The 27195-nt window shown below is 42.5% G+C and overlaps 1 protein-coding gene and 1 pseudogene across 5 annotated transcripts in view; one reads left to right on the top strand and one right to left on the bottom strand.

Moving 5' to 3' along the window:
* The window catches only part of Cacna2d3 (calcium voltage-gated channel auxiliary subunit alpha2delta 3), an 813990-nt gene that overhangs the window by 542498 nt on the left and 244297 nt on the right, over positions 1 to 27195 (top strand). For all 5 annotated transcript variants that reach the window (XR_005494606.2, XM_063275287.1, XM_063275286.1 and 2 more), the window contains 1 exon segment: positions 2941 to 3074. Coding sequence is in view for 4 of the 5 variants with exons in the window: in XM_063275287.1 (XP_063131357.1) it covers positions 2941 to 3074 (134 nt within the window). In the remaining variant the exon portion in view is untranslated.
* Positions 20446 to 21356, bottom strand: Rpl7-ps11 (ribosomal protein L7, pseudogene 11; annotated as a pseudogene).

The following is a 27195-nucleotide window of genomic DNA, read 5'->3' as shown; positions in this document are numbered from 1 at the left end:
TAATGTCCAGTGTGCAAGGGGGTTTCTAGGTATGTGAGGGCTGATGCAGAAAGGTTCTTGGAGGTCAGAGTAAGACATTCAGATTTTGTTCTAACTCTGTGTGGATGCGATTGTAGTGCTTTGGTCAGATAGGTGAAAATCTATTTTATACTTTCAGATGAAGGGAGGAAGTCATGGGGAGGCTACAGATGGACCTTTACTTGCACATCATGGAATCTTGGAGTAGGGTCAAAGTGCTAAAGGAAAGAAGATTAGTCTTAAGAGTGTTTTAGAGACTGGCCCAGAAAACTTGCTGGTGAGTTAGATAGGGGACCAAGGATAAAGCAGAGCGTGGAGATGGGTGTCTAGGATGATGATTCCACTTCAACCTAGCTGGGCAGGATGCTATTGGGAAAAGGCCAATGGGTGTTGGACAGGAAAGCCAAGAGTTAGCTTTTCATATTTCCTCTTGAATTCCTGTGTTCATACACAAGAACTATCAGTTAACTGCCTTACCCAAGACTGAAGCTCTGGGTCAGCGGGCTTTGTAACATTTGGACTGAGTGAGGTTCATTCCTCAGCTCAATTCTTTCCAAATGTATGATTGACACCCTTCCTAGCTCACTCTCAAAGCTGGTGGGCTGTGTCCTTCATTCTTTCTCAAATATCCTTCTCCCCTCAGCTCTGTTTTGGAGAACCCATCAGAGAGCTTCGACATTTACTTTGAGGATTAGGTGTGAGGCTACCAAGAGCTCTTCTAAGAGAGGCTGTCTTCACATGAATGGATCCACAGTGAAAACAATCATCAAAGTATCCTCATCCAGGCCAGAAGTACCAAACTGACCAATATGTTGGTACTCCTCCTTAGCTTATACTATGTGCCAAGATTCTTTACTTAGAATTCAAGGGTTAGCTACTAGAAGAGATATTAAATATTTCCTTTCTTCTTCTAAAGTGAATTATAGTCACCAGACTCGAAGGGATGACTCCTGGTGGGTAAGACATTCTCCTTGTCCTCTAGCAGTCCTCAATAAAATGTTTCTTGCCTGCCATGCCTCTCAGCTGGACCACCTAGAAGCCATATACCAATGGGTCTCCCCAAGTGGGGGCCAGACCTCCAAGAGAACTCACAGGTCCTGTTCTGGGATCTCAAACTATAGCAGGCATGCCTTCTCCTCCTTTGGGGCCCTGTTTCCCTGCAATAGTCATGGCCAGGAGGGTGGGGCAGGTAGGAGTGATAATGCATGCACTGTGCAGAGCTGTCATCAGGAACCCAGAAGCCACATGGTCCCAACCTGTTTGGGACTGGCACACCAAATTCAAACCAGCTGGCTTTTGTGTGGAAATGTTCTTGGTGGGTCCAGCCCTTCCCAGACCTAGCTTCCCTACCGAGTGCTTGGTTTAGATATAAGGAAAGTCAGTAATTGCTGTGCAAATGCTACAGAAGATCTGACTTTTGAGTCCCTTTAAGCCACTCTGATTCATTCGGTAAGTAGGGATGGATCCATCCTTACTTAGCAACAAGAAGAAGCAGCAGTGACTTTTTTGTGTTCCCACTTAAAGTCCTTCCATAGGCACTCGCTTTAGGACAAGGTGTCAACCCTTCTTCACGTACTGCTGCGCCCATCTCTTTGAGGCATTTCTGTTCTCTGTTCAACTCTTTAACTGGGACCACTCTAAGCTATTTTAAATGCCCAGAAGGGGCCTGTTTCTCTATAATCTAGATGATTCCTTTGTATCCTTGACTGCCAGGATTCTAAAATTGCCTACCCCCCACTAATCCTGTCCTTATTCTTTAGTGTTTGACTCCAGAATCCCTGTCTCAGGGTAGCCAGATGCGATTGGCTATCCCTATTATGTCTTAGCTTAATCGTGAACTGCTGTTTTGTGCTTCTTTCCTCCTATCTGCCTAGCCCAAGAGAGTGCCTTGCCCATCCTGTTCATTCCACTAAGAAAGCTTTCCACAGACTTGAACGAATGGCTTCCTCGAGCAGAGCCAAGCCTGTGCCCAGTGTTCTCCTCCCTTATAAACCTCCTAGAACCCAGCAAAGCCTATAAGACCCCAGGTTGCAGAGGAACAAAATAATGCCCTTAACTCCAGACCAAACAGCAGCTTCACCTGTAGAACTACAGAACGCTGAGAATGTTTTCTTTTCATGGAAGCCATGGCTGTCAGTCTGACAGTCACAGCAAAGTAGGATCTGGAATGCCAGCCTCAAACACACACAATACCTGGTATATGCTGGAGGTAACGGGTACAAACAAAGAGCCGTAGACAGAACAAATGGAAGTGAGAAGCCCACAGCCTATGCTCTTTCCCGTAACTTCCACCCAATGCTGGTGGAACACGGGCAAAGTGCAAGTCTTTAGTCCACTCCAGTCATGTTGTCATTACTCGCTACTAATCCTCCTGTGTATAATAAGAATGAAGGAGAGCCATCCTAGTTCAACACCCAGGAGGCTGAAGCAGGAAAACTGCTTCGAAACAAAATTCAAAGCCAGACAGATTGCCATACCAAACAATGCCGAACTTGTCTCAAAAGCAAAAGAAGACAAGCCAAAGAAGAAAGGGGTTAGCAAACTTTCTGACACTTTTCAGTACATTAATCAATACTAATACCAATATTATAATAACAGCATCTCTTTTAATTTTTCCTTGGATGGAAAAATTAGACAGTAGGATTGCCTAGAGTGAGGACTTTGATTCCCATGTCCACACTAAAGCCTGGGACATAGCCTTGTATCCTTGACTGTAAATACTCAACCATTGTGTGGGTTAATTTAATTTCTATTCCTTTTGGTGACTATACTCTTGTTTGTGAAGATAAAGCTTCCTTCAAGAGGGAGGGACGAGATCCAACACTTCACAATGTCAAAGAAGGAAATTTGGGCTCTGGCCAACATGTGTTCCTTGATGCATGTTTCCCGTGTGCTTCTAAATCCTGGTCCTTCTTTTGGCAGGATTTTTCACCCAGATCTCCACCTTGGCTGATGTGCAGGAAAATGTCATGGAATACCTCCATGTACTCAGTCGACCCAAAGTCATCGACCAGGAACATGATGTGGTGTGGACCGAAGCGTACATCGACAGCACTGTGAGTCTATGGGGACCCTGGGCGAGAGGCTGGGTTTGTCCTCCTGCTTCAGGGCAAGGCTTTCATCAGTTGTGGGGCTTGAGTGACACTGCCCCAGGTTGTAGGTACAATTGCTGTTGTTCATCTCGGCAGACAAAGGTCATATAGAAGATGACCGTGAATAGGACCTGCTCCTCTGAAAACATCAACCACTCTCCCTTTTTGTTTGTGGTTTCCCAATAGCCCACAGATGATCACGTTCATGCATGAGACAGTGATGAAAAACACGCAGATGAACTCAGCCCTTGCCATGTGTGAGGCCCAGGCCTCGTGACGGATCATTGGGTCTCAGCTGAAGATGTGGCCGAAGCTCACTCTGATAACAAATGGGGCCCACCACAGAGGATGCAATTATATTTCCCTTCCATAGACAGGCAAAAAATGTGGTTACGTGGGGGTTCTATAAGCATGGTTGTGTGAACTCTAGTCATGAGCTCCTGAAAAGTTGGATTGTATCGTGTGCTTAAATGGAGGGACTTTGCCAGTCACCCAGTAATCACTCCATGCCTGTGTTTTTGTGAAATTTTAGGGTGATTTTTCATAGCGATACTGAGTCCAATGGGAGTGGAGTGTTTCATTTATTGATTGTAAATGTTCTCTGAGGACTGTTCAGCCATCATTTTTCTGGAGATTCACATCTCATTAATCACAAATGCACAGACATGGCTGTATTCTGTAGTTGTCTCCATGGCTGTCTTGGGCCTACTTTCCTCTCTCTGGGCTCTCCTGCTCTTGTTCTTGCTATATTTCTGGCAGCATCAGGCACACATAGGACAATAACAACACATGAGAGCCAAACTGGGGACACCCTGACCCATCCAGCTCACCACAACAGCTTACCCCACCCCAGCCTTCAAGTAAGACATAGCTAGTCCTGACTTGGAAGGGATGGGGAACCTCAAGGAGAGTCACATGAAGATGAGGATGTGGTCTGGGAAGTAGTTCTTGGTTGCTGGCAACACTGGCCTTTTATCATTTTGGAAGTTGAATCCTGGCTCAGTTCTGAACTGTAGAAATGAAATAGCTAAGCTGTCATTTGAGCTGACATCACATTTATAACAATGACAATGGGCACAGCAATCATGATGCCACCTCTTCTCTCTTGTGGTTAAGTGAGACAGAAGAACTAAGAGGAGAGGAGAAGCACATGTCTAGCTGGTGCTAAAGAAGCAAGCCACTCTGGTTTGTCATGCAAACTCTAGGCATCCAGGCAGATCAGTGGTTTTCATTCCTCATGTGCAAGTATAGGGCAAGAATTTAGAGATAAAGCATATGATGTATGAACCTGAACAGATTAGTAGATCAGAGAGGCCAATAAACGGTCTGATGGCATACGGGAACTTAGTGTATGTTCTCATATTAGCAGAGCAAGACCACAAATTAAAAAGACAAAGAATGTTTTCTCAGCAAGTAAAGGCTCTTTCCATCAAAGCTGATGGCCTGACTTTGATGCCCAGGGTAAAGAGAACTGACCGTCATGGGTCCTCTGACCTTCACACAGCACCACAGCAAGTGACCCCATGCTCAAGCACAGAAATGAACAAATAAATAATGTGATAAAACATTTTCAAAGACTGAGGAAACTCTTCCTCAAAAATCCTATAGGGAAAGAAATTAGCAGAAGACATAGGCAAGTCTCAAATATAATAAAATAGATTTTTATGTGGAGAAATACACACCTTTATCCATAGTAAGAAAATGCAAATTAAACCATAATGAGGTGCCATTTCTCAATAGCAGAGTGATTGAACTGGAAGCTTAGCCATGTGCTGTCCTGGTGAGGACTCCGGCAAGGCGGACCTCACAGATCACTATGCAAATGCAGAAGGAGACAGTTTCTATGGAGGAGGGTGTGCTGTTCATTTGCCCTTTGCTCCAGCAGTCATATTTGCAATTATCCTTGAAGATAACTCTCCATTAAGACAGAAGCCCTTGGAGACATTTGTTCATTAGAACTGTGTGTAATTTCCCCATGTTGGAGATTGTCTAACTCCCCAAACATGTCAAGATTGATTGTATGAGTCATGGACTATTAGGAGCAAGAGTGAGGGTGGCCTCCGCTGCTCAGCATAGGATGTTTATGTAGTAGCAACATATACTGCTAAGGAAAGTCAGCAAACACAAGAGTGAGGCTTGCAGGTGACTGCCGTGTAGTACAGAAGACTGAATGAGAAGGTATTGCTTAGGCAATACCAAATGCGCATAGGCAAGGGGAGTTAGAAGTCCACAGAACTGAGTAACTAGGAAATGTCATTCACACCCCTTTTTATGTAATTTTGATTTTTGTTTTGTTGTATCTTTGGATATTTGTATGCTGTGTAAGTGTGTGTGACAGACAGAAATACAGACACACACAAACACACACATATGAGAGAGAGAGAGAGAGAGAGAGAGAGAGAGAGAGAGAGAGAATACATGCATGACATAACATGTGGCAGACAGAGAACAATGTTTAACATCAACCACAGTCTTGACCCTTTCTGTGTATTTGAGTGTGGGTCCTTTGTCCTTTGTCCTAGCCTAGCAAGCCTGTAAGCCCAGGGATTTTCCTTTGTCTGCCCCATCTATTTTTAGAAGCACTTGGGTTACAGACATGCACTACTGTGTGTGGCTTGGTGCGGATTCTAGCAAACTGAACTCAGGTCTTCATACACTTTACCTATTAAGCTGTACCCCTGACCTAGTTTTGTCTTTAAAAATTGTTCTATTCATGTGGGGGGTGGGGAGTGTAGGTACATATATCATTACTGCACATGTGTGGAAGTCAGAGGAAAACTTGTAGTACTTGGTGCTTTCCCTATACCATGTGGGTCCTGGGGACCAAGCTTAAGCCATCTTGCTCGGAAATTATACATTTTCAGGCTGAGCCATTTGGCCAGTTCAACGATAAAACCAAAGTCTAAGCCAAACAAACAAACATTTTATTGCATTTATTTATTATTTATTTATTCATTAATTCATTCATTCGTTTATTCATATGTTAAATGTATAGGAGGGAAATTTTAACTGAGTATCAACAAGTTGAAAACAAAAACAACTCTATCATCATTAAGTAGCAAATTTACCCATTAAACAGGGAAAAGAAAACATAGCTAGCCTTTTGAATTAATCTTTGATATAATGGACATGTACTATTACATTTTTGAATAAAATGTTCAATACAACCTTATAATCTAGAGAAAAGAACAGAATAAATTTTAATTTTTTTAGTACTTTTTTAATTTTTAATTTTTATTTTTGGATGTATTTTATTTACATTTCAAATGTTATCCCTTTTCCCTGTTTCCCCTCTAGAAACCGGATATCTCCCCCTGCATCTATGAGGGTGCTCCCCCATCCACTCACCCACCAACTCCCTTCTACCTCCTGACAATGGCATTCACTTACACTGGGGCATGGAGCCTTGACAGGACCAAAGGCCTCTCCTCCCACTGATGCCTGGCAAGGCCCTCCTTTGCCATATATGTGGCTGGAGGCATTGGTCTGTCCCTGTGTACTCTTGGGATGGTGGTTTAGCCCCTGGGAACTCTGGGGGGGGGTCTGGTTGGTTGATATTGTTGCTCTTCTTATGGGGTTGCAAACCCCTTCAACTCTTTCAGTCCTTTCTCTAACTCCTCCATCAGGGATCCTGTTCTCAATTCAATGGTTGACTGCAAGCATCTGCCTCTGTATTTGTCAGGATCTGGCAGAGCCTCTCAGGAGACAGCTATATCAAGCTCCTGTCAACGTGCACTTCTTACTGTCTGCAATAGTGTCTGGTTTTGGTGACTGTATGTGGGATGGATCCCCATGTAGGGCAGACTCTGGATGGCCTTTCCTTCAGTCTTTGCTCTACACGTTGTCTCCATATTTCCTCCTGTGAGTATTTTTGTTCTCCCTTCTAAGAAGGACTGAAGCATCCACACTTTGGTCATTCTTCTTGAGCTTCATGTGGTCTATGAATTGTATCTTGGGTATTCCTAGCTTTTGGGCTATTACTCACTTATTAGTGAGTGCACACCATATGTGTTCTTTTGTGATTGGGTTGCCTCACTCAGGATGATATTTTCTAGTTCCATCCATTTGCCAAAGAATTTCATGAAGTCATTGTTTTTAATAGCTGAGTAGTACTCCATTGTGTAGATGTACCACATTTTCTGCATCCATTCTTTTGTTGAAGGACATCTGGGTTCTTTCCAGCTTCTGACTATTTAAATAAGGCTTCTATGAACATAGTGGAGCATGTGTCCTTGTTATATTTTGGAGCATCTTTTGGGTGTATGCCCAGGAGTGGTATAGCTGGGTCCTCAGGTAGGACTATGTCCAATTTTCTGAAGAATCTCCAGACTGATTTCCAGAATGGTTGCACCAGCTTGCAATCCCACCAACAATGGAGGTGTGTTCCTCTTTCTCCACATCCAGGCCAGCTTCTGCTGTCACCTGCATTTTTGGTCTTAGCCATTCTGACTGGTGTGTGGTGGAATCTCAGGGTTGTTTTGATTTGCACTTCGCTGATGAGTAAGGATGTTAAATATTTCTTTTGGTGCTTCTCAGCCATTCAATATTCTTCAGTTGAGAATTCTTTGTTTAGCTCTGTACCCCATTTTTTTTGGTTCTTTTTTTCAGAGCTGGGGACCGAACCCAGGGCCTTGCGCTTCCTAGGCAAGCGCTCTACCACTGAGCTAAATCACCAACCCCTCTGTACCCCATTTTTAAGAGTGTTATTTGAATCTCTGGAGTCTAACATGTAGTAGTAAGAAATTCTTAGGCTTTGTTGGAAGGATGTTGAAAATGAACACATGGAAAGTGTTTTAAAGTGAGGCAGGTGCCTATGCAGTTTGACTGGATCAAAGGCTATAAGATGTCATTCCAACTATGTTCACTGAGAGGCTAGAGTCACTGGAAGTTACATAGCAACGAACTCATCCTGTAGCAAGATCCTCTCCCAGGAAAAAGAACCAAGATTCCTTAGAGAAGTTGCTGATTCCAAGGCTTCAGTCGTTAAGGTACCTTTCTCTTCTCAATAAAGGAAACAAAATATTTTATATCAGAAAACAATGGAATACTTAAAACAATAACACCATCATATCAAAAGTGTGAAGTTAGCATTAAGTGTCTCTTGTTGGTGGAACCTGGGACAGTTTGCAACTCAGAACGACATACAACAGTGATAGACCAGGCTCTGTTGAGTAAAACACCAGTCCATGTATTATCAATGATAACGGACAAACACCAAGCAGATAAACTCCATAGGGAAGGGAGTGTAATCTAAAGCGTCATGACACGTGGTAAGTGAGGGGCTCATGGAACTGGGGAGTCACCATTCTGCAGCCAAGGTAGTTTATGAAAACCACACTCATTTAGAGCCAGCATTGTCAACGGATTAAAAATCTAGGTAGAAACCTTGGTGATAAGAAAGACATTTTTATTGTTTCAAAGTGCTTCTCCAGAGATCATTTTTAATTAAATAAGAGGAAAATAATAGTACCTGAACAGTAGGATACCCTGTCTGGTCTCTAGTATACTTTGTAGGAAACTGTGTGAACAACTTCTTGAGTAGGTCAGTAAAATGAGAAGCAGATAAATGCTGTATGCCAGTGGAAGAGGATGTGGTACTCATGTTTGTTACTCTGGCTAGAGACACAGCCTGAAGCTCGTGGAGGGCCTACTGCCACTCAAGGATTTTCCACTCTGTAACCCTTGACAGCAGAGGAAAGGAGAGTGGCCTGAGACTTCCCTGGGCAACCTTCTGTGTAATGAATACCTCTGAAGATTTCTGTTCCACGCAGAATTAATACTCTGTGCCTCAACCACCATGGCTCATTACTGAGTAAGCTCAAAATGGCAAGATGACAGGAGGGACACGCCTCGCTTCCTCCAGCACCTTTTGCTACACATAAAGCATGCATATATATATGCAAATCTCTCAGATAAATAAGCTTTCAAATAGGAAGTTCTGAAGAACCTTCTCAGTTTAGAGATATAGAGAGGCCTCTTACATATGCGGCTGGGTATCTTTTTTGTTTTTTAACTAGGCCTGAGGGTGAAGGGATCACTGCTGTGCACTCATCAATGGCCTCTGGCCAAGAAACCACAGTCTTTTCAAACAAGCCATTGAGGCCTAGATCTGCAGCTCAAGCACAAAGCAAATACCAAATCAAACAACTCTGTCATGTGTACATCGGGGTCAATATAGGATAACCATTCTGGATTCATCTATAGAGTCTGCGTTCTAAGATGATCCCACCAGTTTTAGAAACCCCCAAAAGTGAAGCGTTCTTGAGCTCTTAGCTGCCACAATGATTCATCTTTATTGACATGCGGATCAATGTAGGAGATCAGTGAAGCCCACCTCTGGGTATCTCTGGGATGTCAATTCCAACAGTGATTAATACTGTCTAATATACCAATGGTTTCAAAATGACTAACGTTTTGACCCAATCCATCCAACCCAGTGTTAACACTGGCCTATATAATAACTCAGCTTTCAGTAATGAGCATGTACCATGGGGATAGGCAAAATGACCCCTTCTTAATGTGTGTAAACCCCAGTGGGGTTGTCGTAAAAATTTTTAATACATTTACACATATGAAAAGCCTATCTTAGATCTTGAGCTAACAACATGGTGTTAAAATGGCAGCTTGGTGGTTACACCCATAGGTGTTTAAGTCCACATTAGCTCTGCCCCCTAACCAATTCCCATTGTAGGATAGAAACAAAGCCTACCTTCTCGGGTTGGCTCTAAGGGTTAGATATCCAGAAGGATGGGACTGTTATGTATTGTCTCTCAATTCCCCTTGTTTCCTGCCTTCCCTTAATCCATCCTCCTTTCTTTACTTCTACAGCTCATCATCAGATACCTGTGTTGTTCCCCATGGCTATATGTTTAACTGTTTACAACTGTATGTTGCACGATCTTGAGGCTCCTATGGGCATCAATCTATTCTGGAGCATACAAGACCCCAGTTAATTGATGGCTGTGCCATAGTTCAGAGTTATTTCCCAGAATGGGCCAGGTGGACAGGTTTGGGGCAGAATTCGCTGGCTTTCAGTTGTAGCATTGGGTCTTGTTTTCTTGCTGTCTGGAGAATGGTTACCTGCCATTCCTTACCGTACCGCCACAGTTACACACGCTTACTCACTTCCAGACCAGCAGAGTTTCTCTTTCCTGCTCGACCTTCCCTTGATGGCTTCTCCCATTAGGTTAGGTGTACCAGGCTAGCCACCTTTTTATGAACTCAAAGGCAATTGTTTGGTGATCTGACTGTAGAAATTCCATCCCTTCCTGTCCATTCTCTAAAGCCAGGGATTTTACAGGGATATACTTGTTAGAGGCAGAAGTCTTGGGAACCAATTTAGAATGCTGTCCACCACAGTAGCCGCTCTGGATCTGTGTTCTTGTTTGACAGGAGAAGATCCTGCTAGAGGCCATCCAGCCATGCCTTTTCCTACCTGCTTTCAGACTAGGGAGGCTGCGCTCGTTTTTCTGCAGTGCTGCAGCTCTCTCTGCTTCCACCGGCTTGGTCCCTGCCGTTATGCTCTGATGTGAAAAGGGTTTTTCACTCCTTTGGAAGCAGAAAACTCATGCCCATGTTGATTTATATTATTTCTACCAGGGCCACAGGAAGTTGGCATTTGTAATTGTCTAGTAAAGCTGAGCACTTGATCCCTCAGGTTTCCTTGCCATGGTCCTAGATCTTCTTTCTCTCTAATTACCAGATTTTAGTGGTTCTGGTGAAAGAAATTCTGGCCGCTTGATCTGTCGGGCATTGTAACTGAACCCAGCATTAACAAAGATAATTATGCAATTGACTTAACAGTTAACAGAATGGTTCACAGCATCCTGTGCATGAAGTTCCTTCCTTTCTTATTCATTACACATGGACTCATGATGTCCTGAGTCTGCACATGGTCGGAGAAGTCCCAAACCATTAACAGAGCCTGAGGTTGGATGGGTCATTGGTTGTATTTACCAAGCCTAGCTCTAATATCAGAACTGCAAAGCTCTTTTCATAACTCATCCTCCTGGCTTTTTGCTACCAGTCTGATTAAATATTCAATGTCTGCCGTGGCTGCTCCATTCAATTTGCTTTCCCGATGAAGACCAAATAAATGAATGAATGTTAACAACATTAATTATGCTTAATCTAATAAGATCTCATGTATTAATTGGCAAAACAGCAAACACCAGAATTCTGGAATTCGCCGGGCTTCTCATCTTCACACGAGTCATGCACAGCCATTATCTTGGAGGTGCAGAGCGAAAAGTCATTATGAGTGGGATTTGTTCCATTTCATAAGCAAATCACTTGTGCTTTGCAGTTGGGTCTTAATCAGCTCAGGCAAGCTACCCAAGTTGCCATGTCGGGTAGGGCCAGCATCAAACCCAGGAAGCATCCACACCCGGATAACCTCCTCCAGGGGAGTTTGCACAGAGCTTGGCAATACACAGAAGGGAAGCAAAGAAATCTTTCAAAAACAGTGGGAATGTGACCATTTAAAATAATGAGAATTCATTACCCAGCCCCTCCCCCCCCCTCCCCCAGTCTCTCCCGTTTGCTGGCAATGCAATTCAGTAGGCAATCTACAGGAAGTTCAAACCTATTTACTTGCAATGGCAAATTAGACCTGTGTCCCACCTCCTCACCCCCCACTAAGTCCAACTTGGAGAAAATGCCTTGGGTTTGATCAATTGCACGTTTGTTTCAGTTTCCCATCTAGGAATAGCACCTTGGCCATTGAGGAGTCATTTGGGTGATTGCTTTAAGCTACAACTTCTTACTGCCTAGAAGCAATTACTCAGGGGGTGTCAGAGCCACCGTAAGGAACTTGTCAGAGGTTGGAAATGGAATTTACAGTATTTTCCCAAGACACCAGTGCATATCAAAGAAGTTGCGATCATTGGGACAGAGAAACACACGTAAGGAGAAACATCCTGCTGAGTCGTGGTACAGAGATTGCCATCTGCATTACTTGGCATGGAGGAAGCTGATTACGTTGGGACCTCTATTTCATAGCAGATGGGTTCATTAAATTTAATAGCCTCCAGAGCCTTTAGAAACCGTGGTAAAAACATGTGGAGCATGCTGTGGTACTTCACTCCTGGCCCCACAGTCATTATAACTCTGGCACAGGCAATAAATATTACTGTACTTTATTTCCATCAAAACAGATTACTATTATAATTATTATTGTTATTTTGCAGTAGATGCTGCTCTGTGTTCCTGATTTAGGGAATCACTTATAGCCATGCAAATAGCATCCTCCTCTATTTGGTACTAGATTCCTCTTTTAAATCTTTTTGGTTGTTATCGTTGTTGGGGTTTTGTTTGTGTTTCAGAGTCTGGTTTGTTTTTCCCATGAAGCTGATGTTACAAGACTATGAGTCAATCGTATAAACTCAACTTGAGAAAAAACTCTATATGGATGGTAGTCAGTGCCAGAAAAGCTTAATGCTGAACATAAATGAGGCCTTTGGCTTTCATTGGTTTATTGTTGTTTACGAGTTTGTGGTTCTGTAAGTTGCACCTGTTGATAGTGAAAGGCCAGCTTCTGTCTCTACTGGACAGAAATGGATGAGACCATGAAGCCATGATTACCTGCAGAATTGAGTCATTCGCCACTCTGATGTTATGTCAATCTCTAACTCAAAGGGACATGGAAAATCTTGCTTCTTAGAACCATGTTGTCTTTGCAGTTCTTTCTGGAAGTGTGACTGCATTCAGGGACAGTCTTGTTGTTTTGATTTGTTTCTGGACTCCTTTTACCTTAATTCACGTACTGGCTCCAGATTCTGACAATGACAGCTTCTTCTATCCACTGACTTTCATTATCCTTCTGGCCCCTTCTTTTCCAGCATCTACAATAACCTTTATAGACAGGCCTATTTGATTCACAGCTCCACACAAGGGTGAAATGGCCTTAATCTCCCATGGTAGGAGGAAATCAGATAGGAATGAAATGTGGTATAGGAAAGAGGGCTGAGAAATCGGAGAGTCAGGCAGAGAAATTTGTCTAGAAACCCAAACCAATGACCATGCCTGGGTCATTTGTATTTGTGTGCTATTATTCATTGTGGTGGCCAATTTTAAAGTTGTGAGGTCATAATCTACTCAGATTATCTTTCTATGGACTCTTAATTAATAAAACACATAGATGCAGAGCTACTGTGATTTGATTTTGTGGGATTGGGAACATGAAGACGTCCATGCCCTAGCTATCTTCAAGAGAAGCTCAGAAGCACTCACTCTTTACCCTGTCTCAGCACCGTAGAGCCCAAGTGTGAAGTGATTGTGTATCCCCTTCTGATAATGGCAGTGTCGAATTCTCTGCTTTGGGCTATCATTTTAAAAGACATATTTATTTATTTTTATATTTACAAATGTTTGCCTACCACTTGTGTGTACCTGGTGCCCCGAGAGGTCAGTAGAAGAAATTATATCCCTTGGATCTGGTACCACAGATAGTTGGGAGCTGGGGATCGAACCCGGGTCTTCAGCAAGAGCAGCCAGTGCTCTTCACCACTGATCATCCATACAGCTCCTGAGCTGTGCACCATCCCCTTGTGTTTACTAGGTATTAGATGGATTCCATTAGGAAATATGACTATGGGAATTATATCGATCTCTACTAGAAAGCCAAACAGGAAAAGTTATTAAATATTTTTTATATTTTCCTTGATTAGTAGAGATAACCCAAATTCAACTCTGTGTTTATATCATCGAAGCACTGACTGTAGATTCTAGGATCTACAGAAAGCATAGATTCTGTTATAATATATTAAAAACACTGCCTTAAGGATCAAACCTACCCAGGATAGGAAGCTATCAAGAGCAACAGCCACTCAGTTGACTATGTCTAAAGCTATTCTGCCTCTTTTCTCTTCCTCAAGCCATCGCTATATTTTCATCTTCTCTCTAGACCAGTTCTCACATCCCCCACACTTCACCTTCTATTCCCCAATGCCACCAATCTGGTAAAACCTAGTCTCCAAGCCCTGGATATATGAATACATATATACATAATCCCTGTTCAAACAGTATAGGCCTTAATTTGGTGTTTGTGTAGCTGGGTTTACAGTTCTGAGCAGATTTCTGTAGCCCAGAGTGCATAGCTTTATTTCATCAGGTATGGCTCAGCAAAGACACTGTTATAGACACAGAACAGCTAGGGCTGTGAATTCTTTAACACAGAGGTGTGAACAAGAACAAATGCCTGGATCTGAATGACGTGGCATGTTGAAACTTCAGTTCTTCCGTGTAACCTCCAGTTCAACTAGGCCCTGTGTGATTACAACCCTCACGACCATGTCTGCTTTCCTGTGCTCTCTTGCCTCTTTTTATTCCTACTCTCATGAGTGCTGGAATACAAGCACACACTTGTCTTTCCATAATGCTTAGGATATAAGGTCATGAGGCTTAGGGAGTTTAATGGCAGCCATTTCTCATAGAATCTGCAAACCTTGTAGCTTGGCTGAGAAGGAGCATGTTCTCTTCGGGCAAGTTCATTACGGACATCAACCATCATTCCACATCTCTCTCTTTCTCTCTCTCCCTCCCCCTTCCTCCCTCTGTGTGTGTGTGTGTGTGTGTGTGTGTGTGTGTGTGTGTGTGTACAGGAGGACAGGCAAGCCTGTGTTAACAGGATAACCACTCTGCGTTAGATAATTTTGGAAAGCACAACCAAATCTGTCTTGCTAGTCCCCCAACATGGCTCAGAAATTCGAGTGAATTATCTTCTCAGAACCAATTCTTATGCTCTGACATGGTGTAGACTAACAACGAACACATTCCTCCTATTACCAGCATGAAGAACAATTAAAATAATCCCAGAAAGAATCAGCCTGTGGTTTGCTATCAGCTGCCAGCTTCATGTCTCTTGTGGTTCCAGGATTTTCTCCATGTGTATGATTTAATTCTCTTATTCCTAGTCTGTAAGAATTGATATGGCAATGATAAATGTGATCCCTGTGTGACTTTTCCTCAGAGATAGCACAGACAAGAATTTGTCAGCTCTCTCAGGCTCATAACCTACCTCTGTTTACAAGGGGCAGGGGGACAACTCTGCTGTGGGGTGTCGGTGTTTTTGTTTTTTTGTTTCTTGCCTTCATGGTCTTTCAGATCTAACTTGAGAACAATATGTCAATCAAGGTTCCTTCCAATCTTACTCTGGTGGTGATATGTGCTCTTGTCAGATGTTCAAGCTAAATGCATTTCTCAATGCCAGCTCCTCAGGGGAAATTCTCTCCTGTTTGGAACAAAGAAAGGATGAGCAGAGGCAGTAGTTAATTCAGGCAATCAGGAACATGTTTTCATATCAATTTCTATTATTTATAATCAAAGCAACTGGAGCATTGGGAATATATACTGAACTTGTTATTGATTTCTGTTCTGAAGTGATCAAACACAAGATGGCCCAAGATGAAGGTAGGGTTGAGAACTCTGCACAGTCTGGTTCTCTCTCAGACAGCCAGTCAAGCATCACATGCCTTATATCTTCCTTTGGGAAAGACAGGTTCATATGGACCCCCTGTTGGTGGATTTCCCATAGTACCCCACGTGTGGAGCCACTGGAGAGCACTGCCTTGTACCTTATGAGGTAAGACGATCAAGAAACCTAATTAGAAGACCATTTCGGTTTTACTTCCGAGAAAGATGTCACCAAGGGCTCTTTTTAATCCAATAACAAGTCAGAGGATTTAAAGTACAGTGGGATAACCAAAGCTCAGACTTTAGAGGAGCCTAAGGCCTATGCTTCTTGTGCCTGTAGTAACTCACTGCAGCCTGACCTTTAAAAGCACAGCCCTTCTTCATTGGGCCCTACCTTCTGTCTCTGTCTTGGTCACAGCTGTAGGGATCTTAAGAGCCAATCCCAGTGCTCTCTCTGACCCAGACCATTTGCACATGCCTTTCTTTCACCAGGAAGCAGCCTTCCTCTCTCGCCTTACCTGGAACCCATGCTTTTTCAGTTCCATGATCATCTGCTCCTGTGACCTCCTCTCAGAGACCCTAGCCTTGTCTACAGTGAAGTGTCCATCACTTTTATGCATGCATCTGGAAATGTTCAAGAACTCCTACTATGCTGGCAAGTCTGCATGTGTTTAGGCTTCTTAAGGAGAAAGCTGGTGTCTGGACCTTTGCAATGTGCTCAGTGCATGTGATTCTCATCGTCTGGAGCCTTCCAAGCTGAAACTTATCTGGAAATAAGTTGGTAAGAACTGTATCATTCCCAACATTACTTTGAGCTCATGACTCATTGCTCAAGGCTATCTTTGTAATCCATATGATCAATAGGTTCTTCATCCCATCCTTATGTATGACTGTGTGTCCAACACACCAGTTCAACAAGAAGAGTCTGACTTCACATCCTCTCTTTGAAGAACCAGGACAGTGCCATCCTTCTGGGTAGTCAAGGTCTTTCTCTATCAGCCATGTCATTGTTGAAGTAAAGTTGATCATACGTCTGTCCACTGCTAAAATACAAGGAAACATTTAAAAAGAAGTTGCACTGTTTGAATATCGAGAGATACTGGTCATGTAGTGAGCATCTCAGGAGTCCTTGGAAATGATTCCTTGCACTGATTTTGTATTTCCTGGCCTTCCATGGTTTGTTTTCTCTATTGCCTTGAAGCCTTCTACTGTGACAAGCAGAAGTCCATCATTGGTTCCAGTCTTTTCACAGAACATCAACTACACTGCTTGCTCATACATTACATCCCACCCAAGAATGTTGTCCCACCCCTAGGCTTTTGGACATGCTTCTCTTTCTCAGATGCTCAGCTTCTCTCCCAGGGAGAAACATTCATGGCAACTGCATGATTCTACCGAAATGTTATCCATCATGTCACCAAGTTTCCATTTCAAGGCTTTGATGATCAATTATAATTAAACGAGTGCTTGGAATTTCCCTTTCTCTAAAAATTCCTTCATGCTTTTTATCACTCAATAACATGAAGACTATGGACAAAGTGTGTTTTGTCTGTAGCACTCATTCCTGGCATGTGGTTGACACCCAGTTTTAATGACCTCATGAGACTAAGGATTGCTCTGTCACCTGTCTCTGCTCAATACTCACTGCAGTTGTCTCATGGACCATGGAGCTAACTTTTCGACATTATGTATAGTTTTATACTGAGTCCACACTAATAAGAGGGAAGTAATACAGAATATCAACCACAGTGTGGACAGTGGTACTGAGAATACTGTTCAAAGTATTGTCATGCTTGACTTTCTTGTAAATTCTGTTCGGAGGAAACTGGTTAGTACCAATGACATCTTCAGCAGCTGAGTAGCAGTCCCTGATTTCCTGCAGAAGGACTGAGTAAACCAGAGGTGACACAGATATTGAGAGAAGAGTTGATTGCATAAGTCATCTTGTTCATGCCAGAGTGCTGGAGTCTGATAGAATAGCTCCTGACAGTGGTTTTCATGCTACAGATATGGTTTATAGATGGAATGGAGAATGTGACTTTTTTTTCCTTATTCAAGCATCATCCTTATGTAGGTGGACTCCAAAGAAACTCGATATTAGGAAAGACCAGGAAAAATGTTTAGGTCCGTAAAACTTCTTTAGCATTAGCACTCACTTCTCCATCAAAACATAAATACTATCTGTTTTTAATTATTGGCCTCATCCAGGCCAAGCTAATTACTGTGGGCCAGACTGAAAAGTTCCCAGAAAGCCCGATATCACGATGGAATGGTAGAGTGTTCCCTGAAGGAGAAGCTAAGGAAGTCCTTAATGAATTAACGTCTTGACTTTTGCAACAGAATACTTAGGGCCTGGATGGGTGAGGTCATAGGCTTTTGGCAGCTATCTGCCTTTGCAGCACTTGACAATCTGCTTCATATTAGTTTGCTGTTATGTAAAAGCACAGAATCCTCAAGTTAAGAAGTATCGATCACTGTGTGACAATGGACACAGAACAAAAATGTATCATCTTCAAAGACCCCTTTATAAATGAATGTCTTGTTTATTTTGTTTTGAAAATGCATGGGTAGTTTTTTCCCCTTATAAAGTGCTGTGGTTTTGTTAAATATATGCTATTTAGAGGTTAGAATAATCTTAATCTTAACTATTAATATTATTAAGAACAGATTTTTTTTCAACCATGGAAGACTGAATGCAAACAAGAAGAAACTTGGAAAGGAACCTGGATGGCTGAGAATGTGGAAGAGCATAGGGGGAGGGCAGCTGCCTGGCCACAAGGCCCATATTCACAGCGGCTTGTGTTGGCCTGGCAGAGCAGTACATTTTTATAAGGTCTACTGATTTCTGCAGACTTCACGGAATCTAGATCAAATGTGTCCATTTCCCCCTTCCCTCATTATGATAATCCAACCCAGGGCTCTGTGAGGAGGGCTTAGAATGTGTGCACTTTGTGGTCTTCCTGTGAGCCCAAATGCCCCTCCTCTGCCTGCAGCTGGCCGACAAACCTGGCAGGGCCACTGTGGTGACATCATTGTTACAGTCTTTTGTGCGACCTAGTTCATTAACAGACACCTACTAGGCCAAGAGTCAGTCTGTCCATTGAATGCAAAGGTGTCATGATTTTCATTTATTTATTTATCTTTGTTAAATTCTTACAGTGAACAAGAAAAACAAATTCTCTGAATGCAACTGTCCATTGTCTTAGTAGTCATTGGTAGCAACAGTGTTGAACAATGAAGCTGAAAGTCCTCTCTCACAGTCTTTTAACCAAGTTATCTTAAAAACAAGCCCCTATAGAATTCTATCACCTGTGCAAACACATATGAACATGTACATGCCAAAGCCACCTGTTATGGAAGCTCAATGACTCTAGGGCTCATCTTAAGAGGTGGTGGCTTCTTGCATGGGAGCAGAGGAATCTCCTACAGGTCATTTTCCATTTGGATTCAGATGACTGAGGGTCCCAACGTGGGCTGAAAGCAAGACTCTATAAAGCCCATGGCTAAGACACTAGTACTACAGACAGATCTTAATGAGAGTTCATGTGGAAAAAGCCAATGTCTCTCCAAGCCAGAATAGACACCTTCCATTTTACCCATAATCACCATTTGTAATGTTTGCTATAGCCATTGAAAACCCCTCCCAGATTGGTTAGTTAAATACTATGTAGGATGTTTATTCCTTTTTTTCCTTTAGACTAATTTATTCTTATTTGATGAGTATGAGTGTTTTCCCTGTGTGTATATAAGTGTATCGTGTGCATGCAGTTCCCACAGAGGTCAGAAGATGACTTCAGATCTCTTGAAACTAGAATTACAGACAGTTGCGAGCTGCGTGTAAGTGCTGGGAATTGAGCCAAGTCTTCTACAAAAGACAGCAAGTGCCCTTAACCTCTGAACCATCTCTCCAGCCTTCAGGACATCTATTCTTACCGAGAGAAGTAGATAACCATGAAGATCAAAGTTTGCATATATACTGTTCTCAAGATGTCTATCCTGAAGCCTCCCACGGTGACTCACATCCTACAGAGCATTGCTGGGTTATGTATTCTCAGGGTTTCTTTTCTATAAAAAGGGAGCATGGTGCTGATCTTCTGTACTTGGTAAGGTCAAAAACCAAACAAACCACAAACAATAAAAACAAAAACAACAACAACAACAACAAAAAAAAAACAGAACAATGCTCGACACTAGGCCAAACATATAGCTACTGCTTAATAAAAGCTAATCATTGGTAACTAGCAATTAAGAATATTTATTATTGATGTGTTCAGTATGTGTAGCTTTATTGAATGAATTTTTCTTTTATTTGGGATAATCCAATTCTGGCAACCTCTAAAACAATAAATAAGTAAATTAAACAAATAAATAAGTAGCAGGGCCAGGTGAGAGGAGGCTATGGATGGCCTTTCCTTCCAGAATAGCCTTGAATCAGGGTCACTGGTCTGTGTGGTATGTTTGCCATGTACCTATTGGGAGCTCTATGCCATGCTTTGGTTGAAAAGGACCAAGTGACAGTCTACCAAGGTCATTGTCCCTTGTTGCCTTGGAAGTCATTCTAGGAGCAGCTTTTAGAATCATCTACAACAAGAAGGAACTGTCATACTGGGATTTTCAACTGTATGCTGGCCTTCTAGTGTACCAGGAAGCCAGCAGGGAATGGCTGGTCAGCAGTGAGGGATGATGCTCAAAGGCTTCCTTCCCTCCAGTGATGGCTTTGCCTGAGCCACAGTGAGGACAATCAGGATGCTGAGATCCTCAATAATGGAAATGTAACCCAGGGCCCCTGTAAGTGTCTCAGCTTCCACTAGGGGAATTGAGCAGTATGCCCAAGGCGATGGGGTAACTGAAACCATGCAGGTGAAAGTCAGCTCTTTTTTTTTCTTCAATTTGCCAAGCTGTGACTGTTTATTAACTGACCAGATTATAAAAATACCATGGGCAACGCCTTAGTCCATCGTCTAATAAGGCTGTTTATCTGGTCTTCCCTGTCGCCAGCATCTCCACCTTCCACAAAGTGAGCTGTCTTTTTCTTTATTCCACCTCGTGGGGAAGATAGTTTGAAGGGCCATAGGAGGTTATTTGCTTCCTTGAAGCGTTTCCCAACTGTATAGATCTCATGAATTAGATCCTCCAGGCAGATGATGCCAAATTTACCAAGAGATCGAGCAATCAAGGAGTTAATCTGTCAAGGCAATGCGCTTTTTATTGATTTTGCCATAGCCTCGCTTGTAGATGAGCGCATTTACTGACTTCAGGTTGGAGTACCCCCATGCAATGTATGGTTCCACAGTCCTCAGCATGTTAATTGTTGAGCTCAACAAAGGTGCCATTGAGGATCTGCTGAGGACGAAGCAGCTGCAACACCTTGCTCACCTTTGGGCTTACTCCATTGATACCTCGGATTCTGATGGCAAAGGCCAATTCTGGTTCTGCGGGTGCATAGACGTTCCCAGCTCTCCTCGCCATCCTAGCCATGCGAATCTCAGTCCGGGACATCTGCCTGTACTCCTTGTGAGAGTGCTTTGCCTTCTCATAGATGAGCTTCCTTCTTGCCTTTCCCAGTGTCTTCAGGGCAAGCTTCTTCCTCAGGTGCTTCACCTTCAACTCTGCAAAATTCCTCCGCTTTTTCTTAAGGGTTTCTGGCACAGAAGGAACCTTTTTCTTCTTAAGGGTTCCTGGTGCAGCGGCAACCTTCTTTTCCTTCTCTGGTACAGACTCCATGGTTCCAGCCGGAAGAAAGAGGGAATTCAGCTCTTATCACTTATATGTAGATGGGCGACTCTTAGATAAGATGCCCCCAATCAGATTTTTCCATCCCCATATGTGCTCTGATGGGGGATCTAACCCCACAGTCTGCTTCCCAGAGGTGCCAAGGTCTCACGAAAGCCTGCAGTGAAGTTAGAGATGTTGTTCTGACCCACGGGCTTGAGTTATACTATGTCTATCGAGTTTTGCAAACTCCCATTGCACCTGCTTTGGGAGATGAAGACACTGAAACCCAACTGGAGCTGAATTGCATTGCCAGAGCCTTGGCAACCCAAGATAAGAGCTTTATAATTCTGCAATGTGTAGCACTTCTGCGGAGCCTTCTCAGTGCTGTGGCAGAGGATAGAGTGCAAAGTGGCATCTACACTTATGAAAGAACCTTATCATTCCTGAGGTTACGTCTCTGTTCGTGCCAACAACGTTTGATAGGATTTTAAATGTCCTGGAATTTAAGTATTGGATGAGTCATACATCAGAAAAGAATTTGAGGTTGGGGGCATTATGACAGCAACCATTACATCTTGTATTTTTGCATAACTCGAACTGCTGTCACTGTGTCAGAAATCTGTCACTATTCCGACTATGTACAGTTTTCCTGAGGAAACAGAGGGTTGTAGCCCAAGTCATTGTGTTAAATGACTTCACGTGCAAGTGTGTTCACAGACCTCAGGAACAGTCCAGGAATCCCCCAGTGTGTAAATAAAGACATCAAAACATCAAAGACTCAGTTGGACAAGCTAGTATGACCTTAGGCAGGTAGGGCAGAGAGGACAACTTGTAGGAGGAGAAGATCTCTTCCTCCACCGTGGAGATCTTAGAATGAAACTTGGGCCATCAGGCTCTGTGGCAAGCTCCTCTACCCACTAAGTCATCTTGCCTGCCCCCATTTAGACATATAGATTTATGTATCTCCCTGGCTTACTCTTTTTAAGTTGTGCATGCAGTGGTCCTGAAGTTTTCTTTTCTTTGTTGGCTGTATACTCATATCACACAATATGATGCCACACAAATTAAAGCGTGTATGAATCAATAGTAAACTAACCTTCACTCAGAAGAGCATTTTGTTCCGATTACAGTTGGCTCTGTCTTCCTAATCCTTATGGAGTCCTTCAATTCTCTTTGTAAGCATGGCCTCCTCCATGGGACTTTCCCACTGGTTCCATTACCCTCCATCCCCAACCCCATGCCACACCACACACACACAGCATGGCTGTCTTGCCTTTGTAGCTCTCCAGTCTTCAGGACAGTCAAGTCCATGTCTCTTAAGTCTACCACTGTCACCTGCCCCAGGGGCTAATGCTTTCTACCTATTGAATAGGTAAATAAATAAGAAACAATTGTGCAGGGAGTTAGGCTTAAAGTAGTAAAGCTGTGAACGTGGTGAGGTTATCCCTCGAGTTTTACCCATTTGCTAGACAGTACGCAATTTTGCATCCATCTGATCTATCCATGATATAAAAGAAAGCACACCATAAATTTTTACATATGAAACACTGAAGCTGGGAACACACATTGTAACACCTCATAGGGCCTGTGTCTTATTTATCGTTGCATGTGGCTTGCATACCCAAGACTCATTCTTTATGTGATTAGGTGTACGAGCTCATGAATTACGACTTCAATTTGCTGTCTCTTGTTGTTAGGTTTCCATATTTCGCACCATGGAGATATGGAAGACATCGTTATTCGAGAGAACTCTGTGGTTGGTACTTATTAATTTCAGCTAGCAGCAAAAGAAAGATGGAAACAACCCAATGTTACCATCCTCACATGCTTCAAAATGAGTCTTTTTCTGTGGGTGTTTCTCGGCACATACATTTTTAAGCATGTAGCTCTTGCCCCAACCTTAATCACAGTTGCTTTGAGTTTCAGAGCAATTGAACTCTGAAACTTTAACGTTTTGCATAACAAGCTAGCAAGGTAATAATACAATCAGATTCTGTTGGCCTAGCATATTTGGTCAGCTCAGACTATCTCTTTACAAAATTATTTAGTCATGCTTTAATTTAGGTCTCTACTAAGATTTTCTTTAGGTTTTAAAAAAATTACTTGACGCATACTAGTGGGTTTTTTGCATAAATTTTTGTATGCAATGTCTGGTGTCCATGGAGGCCAGAGGAAGTTATTGGGTCCCCCAGAAGTGGAGTCATGGATGCTATGAGGTGGGTTGTGGGTACTGGGCATCAAATATGGGTCCTCTGGAAGTGTGCTTCCAGCTCCAAATGTGTAGGTTTTTTTTTTTAACTAAACCTGTGATGTTAGATATTATGACATATTGAGCATAGTATATTTTTGTAATTCTCTGTCCCCTGTCTAAACTATCTATATCATTCCAAGCTTTTCATTTTTCTCTTAAATATATAGGACATAATCAGATTGTTTATATGTATAAAACTGGGTTTGTAGCAGAGAGATGGGCAAAACCCTTACAATTCCTAAGCCTTAGTTAGTGACTATAATGGGATTATGGGATGTATGGAAAGCTTCTTTTTTCCCCTTCTCTTGTTTCATATGTAGATAGATGCTTTGTGGGGATAACTGAAACTTCTTCTTTCCCCAAATCTTTAGGCTTGGAAGCCTATATACTACTTTAACAAAGAACAATACAATACAGTGGTATAACAGGATTAAACGAACACACAAATGAACAGGTGACCTGGGCTTCTAGGGTTGAGTAATGTTTGGTGGGAAGCAAATGGGGGATCCTGGAGACAAGTTAGTGCTCTCTCTTGCATGCCCTGGTGGGGAGAGGGTAGCAAGCAGCCTTCAGGGGTGAAATTTATGCTCTGATTTTAGGCAGGAGTGGGAGGCCACAGAATTCCTTCTTCACCTACTGTTTCTTAGCTGTTTTTAGTTCAAAATAATTCTCATGCATATTTGAGGGTAGTGGTTACTTAATTTGCATAAATTTCCTTATTAATGAGTGTCCTCTGGGGAATGAGGAAGGAATATCTTCCAAGTTACTTCGAAGTTCCCCCAAACGGGACTCTTGATGCAAAGAACTGACCATCCCTCTCCCTTTATTGAGCCCTCACAAAATCAGCTCCTCTTTTGGGCCTCCCTTTCTCTATATAACTAGATCTGGTCCTCTATGAATGATCATAAGCAGGGCAAGTGAAATTGGGCATATGAACATAGACATCCTCATCATGATAGTAATGACCCAGGCCATGAGGACTAATTTGCCCACAGTCAGCTGTCACAGCCAGTTAGCTCTAAGAGGCTTCTCACAAATTCTCAAGTTCTGGTATTTAACTTAGTAAGAGTTAATGAGTAAAGAAAAGAATCTCTTCCTATGTTCATGCATTGTTGCTTGACCAGCTTGAAATGATTGTAAACATTACAGCTGTAGCTATCAGATACTATTGTCCAAGTGTGGGTCAAAATGCTATATCAAAAATACATTTCTAGATAAATGTAAGAGCAAATGTATTTACTTATCAGACATGGTACGGCACCCTGTAATACCAACACTTGTGAGGCTAAAGCAAAATCTCAAGGGGCAAAAACTCGAGATCTAGGTAGGAGTTCAAGGCCAGCCTGTATTACATAGTGAGATCCTATGTCAAAAACAAAAGCACACAAAAATTTTTTAAATATAAATTTAAATCTATCATTAGGTATAAATATATATCATTTTATGAGATAGGTGTCATTGTTGCTTGTGTTTGCTGATGATAAAACTGAGCTATTGAAAGGAATTCAATACCTGCCCAATTGTCCAGTCAAATCATTTGTCTAAAACAAACAAAACTCTTTCCTATACTAGAACATACATGTTCTATACTAGAACATACATGTTGTTAAAATTAAAACCGGTGAGTTATTTCATATTCTATTAGGAAGCTAGGAAAATCTGGGTAGTTTTGGCCCAAATCACACTATTTTGCTGAGCTTTCTCCCTGTCTTTCTCATGGATCCAGTAGTTATCTGGAGCTTCCTCATGGGTTCCTCTAGGCAGTGTCTGTCTGGGCTGGGGACATTCTGGGATTTGACATCTTTGCCTCTACCATCATCAACTGCAACCCTCTTGAGTCAAATGTTGACCTCTCTTGTCACCCTGGGCACCTCTCTCCTGAGGCTGAGGAACTCCAGCAGCTGAAGGAGCTGCAGGTAGCAGCTGGGGAGCTGCTGTCCGTCAAGCTCACATGCTCTGGGGACAGCACTGAATTGAGCTGGCACTTGCTCCTTGTGCTCTGCCGGCTTCTGATACCATGATACCAGCCCATTGTCTAGAAGGAGCTTTGGCTCCATGATGAGCTGGGTGTATGTCTCCTGTTCGACAAGTGAACATAGGTGAAAGATCGTGGAGTCTCAGGCTGTGTCAACTCCCAGATATCTACCCCTCTCCCTCTACACATTCAATCAAAAATACTAATTTTCTTTAACCAGTTACCGACCTAGGGTCTACCCAAAGACCACTAATCTTTCTTTGTATTTCCATTGTCCTTTCTGTTGTAGAGAGAATGTGAATAATTCATAGGAAAAAAGTTTATTTCTCCAAGTGCTCCCTATTTACCATAATTCTTGCACATGGCAGGTAATTTGGGAATGAGTCATGATCAATCAAGTTGGTATCTCCTTCATCAGCAAGAGTTTAATAACTATATGTGCACAGCATTATCTGGAGACCAACCACAGGCAGCAGTCACCTAGTTTACCCAGCTCAATTACATAGTTACCCAGCTCACGGGTTGTACTTGAATGATCAGATCTAGCTCGCTATATCAGAGCATGCTCAGTGGGGGTGGATGTGCCTTTCACTCAGAGCCCATCAGAGTCAGGCATGTGGAGACAGAGGAACAAGGAAGAGAAGTGGAAGCTTGGTGATTAGCTCCTTTCCACTTTTAGCCTTGTAGTTTAAAATTTGCATAATTCTTTTAAAAAATGAAAAATTAATTATTTATGACTGTAGCTTTTAACCAAACTGTGCATTTAAAGTAATCGCTCTGGGTAATTTAAATAAAATCTTTTCTGCAAACAGTTTATGCTTATTAGAATGAGAAAACTGTTGGTTTATTTAATTAAAGGGACATTTTTTGCCAGTTTGATTTTTTTCTACTTTAAAATAGAGGCCAATCACATTGAGACAGATGAGACTTAATTAACTTGTCTCAAAAGTGACCAGATTCCTTTAGTTTTAATTTTAAAAAGAGATAAACCAAGCATTTTTTTTTGAACATTGCAAAGTGTTGCCTGACCCTCACACTAGCAGCTGGTAAACACCTGACAATTCCTTATGAGCACGACACTGGACAACAGCGATGGTGGCACTTCTGTGGGTGATGTGGCCATCTCTATGGTCTCTTTTCCCATGCATCACAGATGTCCATAATGTGCTGTCATCTCTGTGTTACTTGTTAGTGCTCTGAATATCCTTGGTTTGTGACATGCTCTGGGTTAATGGGACACCCTGGTGTTTTATCAGAACATGACAAGTACACACTTCTATCCAGAAGGGCACATGCTTGTTAATTTTAAATGCTAGCTAGATATAATATATTACAACCTAGGTAGAGAGTTTCAGTCTAGAGCATGTCTTGATTAAGTTGTCCTATGTGCTAACCCATGCATGTCAGGCACCACTGTCTGGGCAGGGAGTCTAGGGTAATATAAGAGTAGCCAGGGCTAGCTGTCTGCAAGCAAGTAGGCACTATGAATGCATCCGTTTAACTCTGCCCAGGACTCTGTATGGAGTAGCACCTATGTAGCAGAGACCGACCTGGGATTATAAACTGCTAAACCCATCTTCCCTATTTTTTTTAATGAAGTATTTCTCACAACAACAGAAAGTAAATCAGAACAAGCCAGCAGGCAGCTGATTTGAGGTGTCCATCTTGGACTCTCTTAGCCAGTGATGCTAGTGAGACCAATTCTGAGGACACATAAAGTCACCTTGGTTGAC

The sequence above is a fragment of the Rattus norvegicus genome, chromosome 16 (assembly GCF_036323735.1).
Source record: "Rattus norvegicus strain BN/NHsdMcwi chromosome 16, GRCr8, whole genome shotgun sequence".
Taxonomy (NCBI): domain Eukaryota; kingdom Metazoa; phylum Chordata; class Mammalia; order Rodentia; family Muridae; genus Rattus; species Rattus norvegicus.
The sequence above is the reverse complement of the archived record's forward strand: the minus strand, read 5'-3'. Positions and strand labels throughout refer to the sequence as shown.